Consider the following 11,886-nt stretch of genomic DNA (forward strand, 5'->3'; position numbering starts at 1 on the left):
AAATTATTATTATTTAGCTGTTATAAGTGTGTAAGTGCAAAATTCAGGGACTCAAAATATGTCAATCAAATTCTTGCAGAAGCGAGATTGTCTTATCTGTGTTTAAAATAAAGATGAGCCATAATATATTAAGGGATAACAAATCAATATATAAATGAGGAAAAGTTGCAGGTGAATTTACTCATTAAGACTCTACAGAATATGAAGAATGCTGCTTTTGCGTTTTTAATCCTTTAGATTAGACTCTTTTTCCCTTTTGCACTCTGCTTAAAATCACCATTAAAGTGCTTTTTCTCTCCTTTTCTCACATTCCCTACAGGGAGTCAACAGCACATTCAAACCTGCAGCCTCGCGCTCTGTTTATTGTAATTTACCAAAAACTGATCAGGTTTATTTGTTGATTAGAAAAAAAGGATTTTTTTTTTTTTAGGAAAATGGAAAATGTTGCTGCTTTCCTCCTTCATCCTGTTGCTGCAGCTTCGTGTTTGCAGGCCTTCAGCTCCAGCATTCACAGCACGTCCGTAGTTGCAGAAAACACCCTCTGCTCGTGCGCTCTCTCTCTCTCTCTCTCTCTCACTGGCTATAATAAAATATGAATTTATGAATCTTGACAAGCCACAGGCTGGAAACTCATCTGCTCAGGGTGCAGTTATTTGGCTTTCTCGCTCCTTAATCAGTGCAACTGCAGAAAAGAAACCATTCGGCGCCTCAACCTGCGTCTTTCTGTTTGTTTCCAGCTCGTGCGTGGTCATTTTAAAGGTCGAAGCAGTGTCCCCCCTGACCCTTGACCCTTTGCCTATTGGCTGCTTGTAATACTGTCGACGCAGGATGTGCAGCAGCCACTTATGCTCCTCGATGACCGCGTCAGCTAAGTGGTTAAAATCTCAACACGCTCAGTATTAGCTTTAAGATTACCACCACCACCACCACCACCCCACCCATACCTAAAGTTAATATAGAGGCTATAAAGTAGGATGGAGCTGCAGTTAAGTACCAAAAGCGTGCGTATTCCTCACGTAGCCATCTGGTAATGGAGGAATAGAAGCTCCTACTATTTTTCCTCGCTGCTGGTCCCTCTGAGAGCATCAGCTAAATGACTAAAATGTCAATGCTGTGGCTGTAATGTTGCTGATCCTGCTGCTGCTCTCAGTGTGAGAAAAGAGAGAGCATCAGCTAAATGCTTCGAATGGAAATGAGCTTGTTGGATGTGATCAAGAGATTTAAAGCTTGAATTCAAATGACATGAATAGTTTTTTGGGGGGAAAAAAAAACATCATAACATGTCATTAAGTAGATAATTTTTTTCTCTATCATGTGATGAAGGCCCAGGGTTGACAACCCGACGTCCTCTGCATCCCATCTGAATCCAAAGTTCCAGTGGCCAAAGTGTAAAAAAGTTGTGTCGCTGTGCAGTTTGTGTGTCAGAGTGCTGCTCGGATTTTCCAGCCACAGAAGGTGAACTTTCACCCCGACCTCATGAGGACCTTTCTTTCTTTTTTTCCCCCTGCTTCTAGCCGTTGACCATTTTTACCTCCAGCTACTCACCATCCATGCACGCATCCCTTCGTGCTGGCTGCGCGCGGGGTGGATCGATAGGGCAGCATCTGCTCCGGGAAGCCGGCGGTCCCACACCGCGCACCGCTTCGCTGTTTCCAAACGCCAGAACTGCTCATCTCTGAAAATTAAACTGACAGACAGATATGATTAGTATGCGCTCTGCCTCCCTGCTTCTGTCTGTCTCCGTGTTTTCTCTCTGAATCCTGTGCGCGCGCGCGCGCGCAGGGCCTCGCACGCACAGGCCTATTCATGCAGAGACAAAATGTATATTCATGCATCTGATCTGCACACGCACATTTAAGCCAGCGCACACAAATGCACACCAGTCGCGTGGAAACGCGCGCACATTGGCTACAGGCATGTACACACTCGAAGACAGAAATATGCACGCGCGCAAATCTGCGCGCGCTCACTCAAATCACCTTTTACACACTCTCTCAAAGCATTGCTATTGCTCTAATTTCTGCACTATGTCCATTAAATTCACACAAAGTGGGCCATTTTGCACGCGCACGTGCACGCGTCCCGGGGCCATGTCTGTGCTGTAACAGCAGCAGGTCGTGGGTCTTCTGGAAAACAAATAAATAAATAAATAAAAGGGGTTGCATTGATCTTGTTGAGGGACTTTGCAGAATGAAGTGAATGAAGCGCTCGCGCTGAGTGCTGATTAAGAGCTGGGTAAAAAAACACAAAGCGTCACTTGACAGCATTTACCCTGAAAGGTGGGATTTACACCTTTAACCCCACTGTCCAAAACCAACAGGAGGGGCAAAAAAAAGAGGATGCAAAATACTTTTATATTATCAGAATGAATTAGAATTATAAAATAAATGAAGGCAGATTGTGGCTTGTTGAAATGCTGAACACTACAATGTTTATTATTATTACAAATATTTTATTTTAACATTATAAAGTTAATAAATCAGTGGGACAAGTCACATAAAAACACACCCCTCACATATGTCAGTTAAATCATTTCAGGGACATCTAATCTAACGCGTCATTTAGTTAAAAAAAAGACAAATAATGACAAAAAATGGTAAAAAAAAATAAATAACCCAGTAAAAGCGTGTGCATGCTGTATATTCCTCTCCATCTCCATGACACACATAATGTTGTACAGTAACAACAGCAGCAACAGCATCACTTGTTACATAAAAAGGACAAAACGACATTATGCAGCCTGTAAAATCCATTGATCAGGCACGATAAACAGCCGAGCGCAGCAGAATGACCAGGATGTCCGCACATAATTCATAAGCTGTGCATGCAATCAGCTGAAGAAGGCTTAACCTGTGGGGTTGTGAGAAAGGGAGCATCTCCACCTCCACACCTCCCCCGCCCAGCAACCCCACCCCAGCTTCCCCCCCCCCGGAGAGAAAGGGTTAATTGGAGTAGGAATTTCATCGCACATCTGTCAGATTTTTAAGGCCGTGACGCACTGAAAGCAGGGAGTCGATGTGAGCAAAAAAAAAAAGGGGGGGGGGAGGAGGAGGAGGAGAAAGAGTTGGTGGTGAGATCGATGAAGTGGCAGGCAGAGGGAAGAGGAGGAGGAGGAGGAGGAGGAAAAAAATCTCACGAGATAATGAAAGAAAAAGAGGAGAGCTGCTGTAGTACAGAGCAGAAACACGAGGCTAGACCCTGAGATTTTTTTTTGTTTCTGTTTGGAGTGTGTGATAGGGAGAAAGGGGGGAAAAAAAGGAGGGGAACGAGGATAGAGAGAGAGGTTCGTCTGTAACCCGCAGATGTTTTTTTTTTTTTTTTTTTTTTTTTTGCACTCTGGTTTTGGTGAATGTTGCACCCCGGGGCGCAGCGGAGCAATTGTGTGAATCTGCAGGGCTGCTCGGCGACACACACGGAGAGATGCACACAACGGACAGCAGCCTCGGACACGCTCTGAGAAGTGGATAATAAAGGTAGGATTTTCTACATATTTACAACCTAAACGTGCTGGTTTTTAAGGCTGTGAATGATCCATAAATGTGATGTTTGCTATAAATCCACCATAAGCAATGAAGCCAGCAGTAATTCGCATCACATCGCATGCGCGCTCTTTTTGTATTCATAACTTTGCAAAACCGCTTTAAAAATCCCCCATTTTACTGATATTTATGAATGAGATTGAATTAAACTGAATTTAACCCAAACATCTGCGTTTCCTCTTCTATAATATGAAATATTTGAGGCTAAGTTCTCAAAGTGCTCTTTTTGTTATTTATTTATTTTTTTTTATTATTGTTGTTTACAATGCATACGCGCAGATTTGCGTCTTAATTTGAGAAAACTAAGATTATGCGGCTGTTTTCTTGTTCTGTAACGATGAAAAGTTGAAATAGAGCGAGTAACAGCGCCTGTCTTGTTTCACACAGGCACAAAAGCGAAGCTGCTGCTGCTGCTGAAGAACACAGCTGAGCACCAAAGACACAGACAGATGTACAAATGATAAGAAAAATAACAGTTTAGGCTCCTGATGCTGTTGCAAACTCGTTTTTCTACGAGTTTGAGGGAGTTTGAAGACAGTACTTAACGTTATCAGATAATTAATTAGACACCCCATAAGCCCGGAAATCAATTAATTCACAAATCAATAAATCCATAGTCTGGTGTAACGAGAGACCTTCCAGACTGTTAGCCTGGTTGTTGTACAATAATAACAATAGAAAAGCAACAGCACAGAGGCAGGAAAAAACAAAACAAAACAGCAACAACCAAAACAAATTTATTGGCTGGGGTTGAAGATGGATGGCGGTCTAGGGGAGATGTCCCTCCACAGCCACGCCGAGCTGGCTCACAGCCAGGATGGCCGGGCCATGCTGCACTCTCGGGACCTTTCGGCTGCTTTCCCCAGACCTTCCCTCGGGGGCTCCTCCATGTCTCTGGAGCCTGAGCCCCGTCCTCCGGGCTTTGACCACTCCATGTCTGCACTGGGATACAGCGGTGACTCCCCGTCCAGCTCTGGCAGCACCTACACCACCCTGACCCCCTTGCAGCCCTTTGACGACAAGTTCCATCATCACCATCACCATCATCCCTGCCTCCCTGTCAGCAACGTTATTGGCAGCTTTACCCTCATGCGTGAGGACCGAGGCCTCAGCACCAACTTCTATAACCCTTACGGGAAGGAGTTGGCAATGTCCCAAAGCTTGTCACCACCCTCTACGGGTTCAGGCCTGGGCTCCTCCATGCATGGGTATGGCAGCCCCAATGGCAATGGTGGTCAGATGCTCCACGGTGGCTACGACGTCCATGGAGGGAGCCTGTTCTGCCGGACATCGGATTTCAGCCGAGAGATGTCCCCACCGGGCCTGGGAGCAGGTGACGTGTCAGTGGGGCATCAGCTGAACAAAATGGAGGCTCACCAGCACACCCCCAGCCACCACCCTCACATCTACAGCCAGCACTACCAGCCCCACCATCACCCAAGCCAGCAAGCCGCCAAGATGGCCGAGCACCTGCACTCCTCATCGTCCGCCTCATCCTCCCCAGGTGAGGGCATGCTGCCAGGCTCGCAGGGCGGCGGTGGCGGGGAGGAGATCAACACCCGGGATGTGGCCCAAAGAATCATCACTGAGCTGAAAAGGTACAGCATCCCCCAGGCCATCTTCGCGGAGAGGGTTCTGTGTAGGTCACAGGGCACGCTGTCTGACCTCCTGAGGAACCCCAAGCCCTGGGGCAAGCTCAAGTCTGGCCGCGAGACCTTCAAGAGGATGTCCCGCTGGCTCCAGGAACCCGAGTTTCAAAGAATGGCTTCACTCCGGCTGGAGGGTAAGAACCGCTTTGCTTTCTGTTTGCCTCTAACACACACACACACATACACACATACCTTCATCCACACACAGTAAACTCAACAACAGACATGCTTTCAGCCCCCCCCCCGACTTATTTCCCCAAACGCCTCCCTTCTCCAGGTTCTCCCAAAAAAAATTCTCCTCTCTAGTGATCAGCATGCAGCTCAGGTTGGTACATGAGGAAGAGCTAAAACATCATATGGATGTGTCTCCTCTTCTCTTTATGATTGCTTTGCCTGTAGCCTCATCAGCTATCCATAATAAGAACTTAGCAGCACATTGAGGGGGCAGTTTGAGCAAGAAAAGGACCATATGCGCCGTTCCTTTGTTTACTTTGGTCCCAAACATCACCTATTGATTTGTACAGTAGCTACAATAAAAGAAAGCCGCAGACATTTGCCCTCCTCTTCAATGAAGCATGAAGATCAGCGTGAGCAGCGGTTGGCAGCTTAATCGCTTTTGAGCCAACAAAATAATTTGTGCAGATATACCATTCTGGAGCGATTGATTAAATCGAGCAGTGATTTGTATCTGCTCAGCGCCTGCCTGAAGTTGACTTGGCAAGGTACCTGATGCAAATTGGACTTGAGCTTTTGCCAGACGTCTTTTATCAATGTCGTCACCGAGGCAATTAGTGCGAGGCTAAATACAAATGTTCAGCTCGCAGGCAGCGCCTTGCATGTTTGTGGGATTTGGAAAAGACGAGGTTATTGAAACTGCAGGTACGTGCAGTTTGTTGTTGTTGTTTTTTTTCCTGAGTTGATTCATTACCTAAAAATATTCATTTAAAAGGAGTTTGCTTGCTTATAAAATGTACTTATTAAGCAAAACTCTTTAAGCTTATAAAAAACATGCCCTTCTCTGTTTCTATAATTGTGCATTCAGTACATTTAAACTCTACTATTGCATTAAAAAACAGCAAGTTGAATATTGAATGCAATCAATCTGTTCTTAAGAAACCCTTTGATGCTTATGTACAGAATTCAAAGAGTAAAGATTTTTTTTTTTTTTTTTTTGAAAGGCAAACTGTAATCTGCTGCATGACATTTAATATTCTTTGGGGATGTGGATTGAAGACACGACAGCACGCTGTACAGTGCCGTGTTACAGTGTTGTCCCTCCACAGGGACTGAGGGCCCATCTGATACACGCAGCACAGAAAAGAAATCCTGGCGAACACAGTCATATGAGATGAGCACAGACAAGTGTGTGCGTGTGAGTGAGTGTGTGCATCTGCAAGTGGTCTGCTCACTGCGGGGGTCTGTGAGCTGTACGTGTGCGTGAGCGTGCTCAGTTGATCACTGCTTTTCGCCCTCTGTCAGCAGCTCGACTGATTAAGCCCAACAACACAATAGGGTTCATAGGTAATGATTGTGCACTCTTGCAACCCCTTCACAATTATTGATCTTTGATTGTTCAACTCTGAAAGCACATGTGTACATCCTCCATTCAGCAAAACGTCACGGCAATCACCGCCGCAGCTCTTATCCGAAGATGAGTTATCTCTGGGCTTTGCTCTGCAACTCTGCTTTAACGTGGTTTGATTTATTTCATCCTGCGTCGTTTGCCGGCTTTGTATGCTAAGTACGTTTGGTCGTGCAAACGAAACGAACGCTCGTCGTGAAGAAAGGGGGGAAAAAAAACATGCAGCTCTTTGTCTTACGAGCAGAAATGTAGCACCGATCACTCGTCTTTATTTGCAGCATCTGTTCCTTCATCTTTACAAACACAAACATTATTTTAACGGCTCAGCGTGCCAAGTCCAAACAGCAGATCAATCAGACTCATAAAAAATTAAAGCCGACACAGAGAAGTGTGCTAATGTTTGACAATGCTTCGCTTTCTCTCTGCTCCCACACACTCCTGAAATTGCATATTTAGTTCTTGGCAAAGCCACAATTTGGACAGCTCGGCACTTTTCTACATAACCTACTTTCCGAAGGGGGTTGTTGTGTGTGTGTGTGTGTGTGTGTGCGTGTGTGTGTTTTTTTTCTTCCCCTGGCCAACCCCCTTTTGTTTAATTACAAGCCTCTATTGATTTCCATGGGAAAGAGCAGGACGCTTTGCCCACACACACCTCGACCGCATCAGCAAATCGAGACTGGAATTAAAATGCGCGATGCCCTGTGCTCCCCAGTCTGAAGATAGCTCAAGTGCTCTCTGCTTCACGCCTCAAGTTTTAAGATGATCCACCTTAATGCAGCACTTGCTCAAATACATAGAAGCCCCTTTGGAGTCATGCAGAAGCGCTGGGTTATTTCCATAACTGTGTCTCTTCTGTAGAAGGGCTGCAAAAAGCTGGATGCTCAGTAATTATGGCGTGCAGCTGCTGCCATTTTGTCTTTTCAAATAACTGTCGTTTTGCAGAGGCGCTTTGCTAAACATGGGAGGAGGTGATTCCATGGATTTATCTGCAGTATGTCGCTTATGTGTGTGTGTGTGTGTGTGTATGCTGTTTGGATTACAGCACTGTATATGAGATGCATCTCCAGCCCAACCTCGGGCTAGAGAGGAGGCAATCAGGATTTAGTTGAAGAAGAAGGCTGGATAAAGACCACACAGTCGTGCCTGACACTTAAAGTCAAGGAGGAGGAGGTGGAGGTGGAGGGGTGGGGGGGGATCAGAGACTATAAGTTTAAAGATGATGGCCGAAGCCCTTGACTAAAGGTCCAAATGAAAAAGAAAGGTCAATGCGGTTTATGTGTCGGCTCTAGTGCCCGCACCAACCCCCACAGTAATGAAAGCCACAAAGCCTTGTCCAGCTCTCGCTGCGTACAGTTCACGTTCGGCTCGCCGGGCTCAAAGGTCAATGCTGATTCCATTTGCATACCAGAAGAGGCGCACAGGCCGATGTGGCTGTGCGACGTCGAGCCAATCGGGCCGTTGTTTTTTTTTTTTTTTTTTGTTGATGTTCTTTCTCTCTTTTTTTTAAAAAAAAACTCTGACTCTTACAGCCCCCCCCCCCCCCCCCCCCACACCAACTCCAGCACTGAAGGGGTTAACCAGCCTCTGTGGGTCGAGGAGTCTGAGCTGCACAGATTTAATCAATAATTTCTATCAGCCCCTGGCCCAAGAAATCAGCAGGGGGTGGGCTGGGGATGGGGGGTGGAGGGAGAGGACAGGGAGGGAGGGAGGTGGGTTGAGGTGGGGGGGGTTCTTTGCGGGAGGGGTGAGGGGGGGTGTGTAGGTTTAGACGCCAGGGGGTAGGGAAAGGGCTTTCGATCACGTTTCAGCAACACGAGACAGGGGCATACATCATGATTAGGGGCTGTTCCCACGATCATAAGAAGCCTATAGGGGAATATTTATGTCTCCAGGAGTAGCCCCAGTGCAAGGGATTTATAGCATGGTAATTGTGAGCCTTTTACACATGATTACAGCATAAGGAAGCATTTACTTAATGGTCGGCATTATGATCGTCAGTAAGGGAGAGCCGAAGATGGGATGGAGGAGGAGGAGGAGGAGGAGGAAAGTGGCAGGACACGACGACTCCTCCAACGAGACATAAATCCTCACTACAAGCAAGCTACCCGGCGCTATCATGTCAGTCCTTTCATTACTACATGAGCTGAGCGTGCACAACTGTATACACCCTCTCCAACTACAGCCCTCATCCCACCCCCTTCCCCAACCCAGAAATATTGATGATAGGGATGGTGTAACACCAATGAAAAATGTAGCATTTGGAGGAAAAAAAAAAAAAGAAAAAAAAAAAGATCATCACTCGTGGTGATATTGACATGCCACTGACATCTCGGCCTGTTCGGATTTTAATGAGACTCGGTTCGATAACTCTCAGAAATGCAAACGAGCTCTGGATGCCCTAAAAGCTAACAGGCCCCCGTAATCTCAAGTTGACAAGAGAGCATCCCCGAGTCAAAACATTTCCTTTTCGATAATGATTTCTGAGGAGAACGTTCACGGGGAATTCGTGGTGAGATTTATTCAGGTCCATGTTGAGTACTTTAAGTTTCAGAAACTCAGCTGGATGTCGGAGCAATCGAAGCCTGGAGGTGACGGGTTTGCGGGCAGCTCCTCAGGCTGGGGGTCTGATGCTGCTGTTGTGATGGCACTCGTGTGGAAAATGGGAATGGCCGCAGTAAGGTCACACTTATTTCTCAAGCACTCTGCTAATGAGAGAAATTTGCCGCTGTGAGTTTGAGGAGTGAAGAGGCGGTCGTACAGTAAACACCAACAGCAGCTCTGAGGTGTTTCTCAATGGGAAGCTGTAAGCCAATCAATTGAACAAGTCAGAGCTGCTGTGAGAGCAAAAGGCAGCATCCGTGGTTTATATGATGTATATTTATAGCATTTGGATTGTGTCTGTGTGCATCATAGAGTTGGAAACGTGGGTTTTCAAGGTTATTATTAGCTGATATGACCAATCTATTTAAGTAATTTTAATTAAAAATACAAACTGTACTTTTACTTTTTTCTTTTATTTTCTTAGCAGAGTTTAATTTCAGCTAGTCTCTGCTACATAAAATCTTGTTTATAAGACATTTTTTTAGTGCAAAGTGCAATTTTTCTTTCAGAAAAGCAAGCAAATAAAACTCCCATGGAAGATGTTGTGTTTCATGCCTCTAAGCTTCTGAAACAGCAGGACAAATAATTGAAAAACATACTAAAAAAAAAAAAAATTGTTCAAGAGTAGATGTTTAAACAGTTTAAAAGAAAAGAAAAAGTAAAGGGAATCTTTGTGTTTATTGGTGTGTGTGTCCTGCTTTGCTGTGTGCACACACACACACACCAGTGCTTACACTTAGAAATGCATCTGATACTATCAGCAAAACAGTCGCCCAACAACCGCACAGTGCTGATTGAAACCTCTTGAAAGTGTGCATTTAGGTAATTGCACGACTCCCTCAAATATGTTTTAGTCCACTTAAGGCTTCTAAACACCGTGGGCAATGCCGACTCTGCTCGTTTCACTCACCCCTGACGTAACCCTGCCCAAATAGAAAATAAATTAGTTCCACCTAAAGTGATTATTACTCACTCCCTGCCGCCACATGTAAATGACTTTTATGAGAAACTAATGATGTTGAAGTGTCCACTAAGAGAAAAGAGAAAGAGGGGATGTGGAGGGAGATGGATAGAGGAAGAGCGGGAGGGCAGGGCGGGAGGAAGAGGAGGGTAGGATTGTTGGTGGTGGTGGAGGGGAGGGGTGAGTTGGCTCGGTACACAAAGGCAGAGGTTGGTGTTGTGTTTCCTGTAAATACAGAATTACAGCGTGTTAGAGGTGAAAGGTTCAGCGATGGATATGCAGAGAAACATGCAGCCTGAATTCGAAATGCTTGTCTGATTCTCAAAATGGATCTTAGCTCAACCCACACACTTCAGGCTGCTGCTCTCTCCCGCACAGCACTGGCTCGTTTGACAGCGTTTTTACATTTCAGACTTTTTTTATGAGCGATTATTAATTATATAATTGGGCAGGCTGCCACAGCTACAGTGGTGTTTAACCCAGACCCAGAGATTTGTTTGTGTGTGCGCTTGATGTGTGAGACTGATTTAATAAATAAAAGAAAATAAATGAACAAAGTGCCTTCGCCTCGGTCCGCATAGTGTAAATATCAATATAATACTCGTGATCTGTTAAAAACATGCACATACTTTTACTCTTTTGTACATTTATCATTATTTGTTATTCATTTTTTATTTCTAGTGTATCACCTAAACACGCTATATTTGTTAAAAAAAAAAGCTGTAACTTGTAAAAAGATGCTAAGCTTCGGATGTATTTTATAAATGCTTTAGTTTTTATGTAAAACACAGAATAAGCAAAAAATATTCTTTATTATGCAGCTACAGTTTTAATGTAACTGTCTTTTAAAAAGATACATTTGATGACAGCAACATTTTTCTCCTGGTTTGTTGAAAGAAACACGAGAACTTTTAATCCAAGGTGTAATCAGAGAGCACGAGGACAACGTGGAGAAAACTCCACAGCTTTTTGTTTTCCTTTTCTTCTCTTTTTTTTTTATCCCCAGCAGTTCACTGGCAACAAGATGTGAAAGCTTGGACATCTTGATTCCTTTACTGCGCAACAAAACAAGTTGCTGATTCATCTCTTTTAACTAATCAAAGTTGCTTCGCTAATCTGTTTTCTTTCAACAAATCCACTTTCCCTCAGCTTAATCCATTTGTCCTAGTTAGCCAGCCAGTCTGTTAGCTAACTTGCTTCCCCTTTCCTCTCTCTAATTTCTCTTTTATCCATGTGCCTGCAGCCTGCAAGCGTAAGGAGCAAGAGCAGAGCAAGCTGGAGCGCAACCAGGGACCGAAGCGCACCAGGCTGGTGTTCACAGACCTGCAGCGCCGCACACTCATGGCCATCTTCAGGGAGAACCACCGCCCAACCAAAGAGCTGCAGGTCACCATCTCCCAGCAGCTCGGCCTGGAGCTCTCGACCGTCAGCAACTTCTTCATGAACGCGCGACGACGCAACCTCAACAAGTGGGCCGATGAGGGCCGCCCCTCCTCCACTGGTTCCTCCGGCTCCAGCGTTTCCTCCTCCGCAGTGTCCTGCAGCACTGCGTGA

General features: G+C 45.3%; 1 protein-coding gene across 1 annotated transcript; it reads left to right on the forward strand.

The window, feature by feature from the left end:
* Positions 1 to 4,295: 4,295 nt before the first annotated feature.
* Positions 4,296 to 11,886, forward strand: onecutl (one cut domain, family member, like; the record flags this gene model as incomplete). Its single annotated transcript, XM_079240635.1, has 2 exons — positions 4,296 to 5,322; positions 11,576 to 11,886. 2 exons carry the CDS (start codon positions 4,296 to 4,298, stop codon positions 11,884 to 11,886), a joined length of 1,338 nt encoding a protein of 445 aa, XP_079096761.1.

This window comes from Telmatherina bonti (genome assembly GCF_933228915.1).
Source record: "Telmatherina bonti genome assembly, chromosome: 5".
Classification (NCBI taxonomy): domain Eukaryota; kingdom Metazoa; phylum Chordata; class Actinopteri; order Atheriniformes; family Telmatherinidae; genus Telmatherina; species Telmatherina bonti.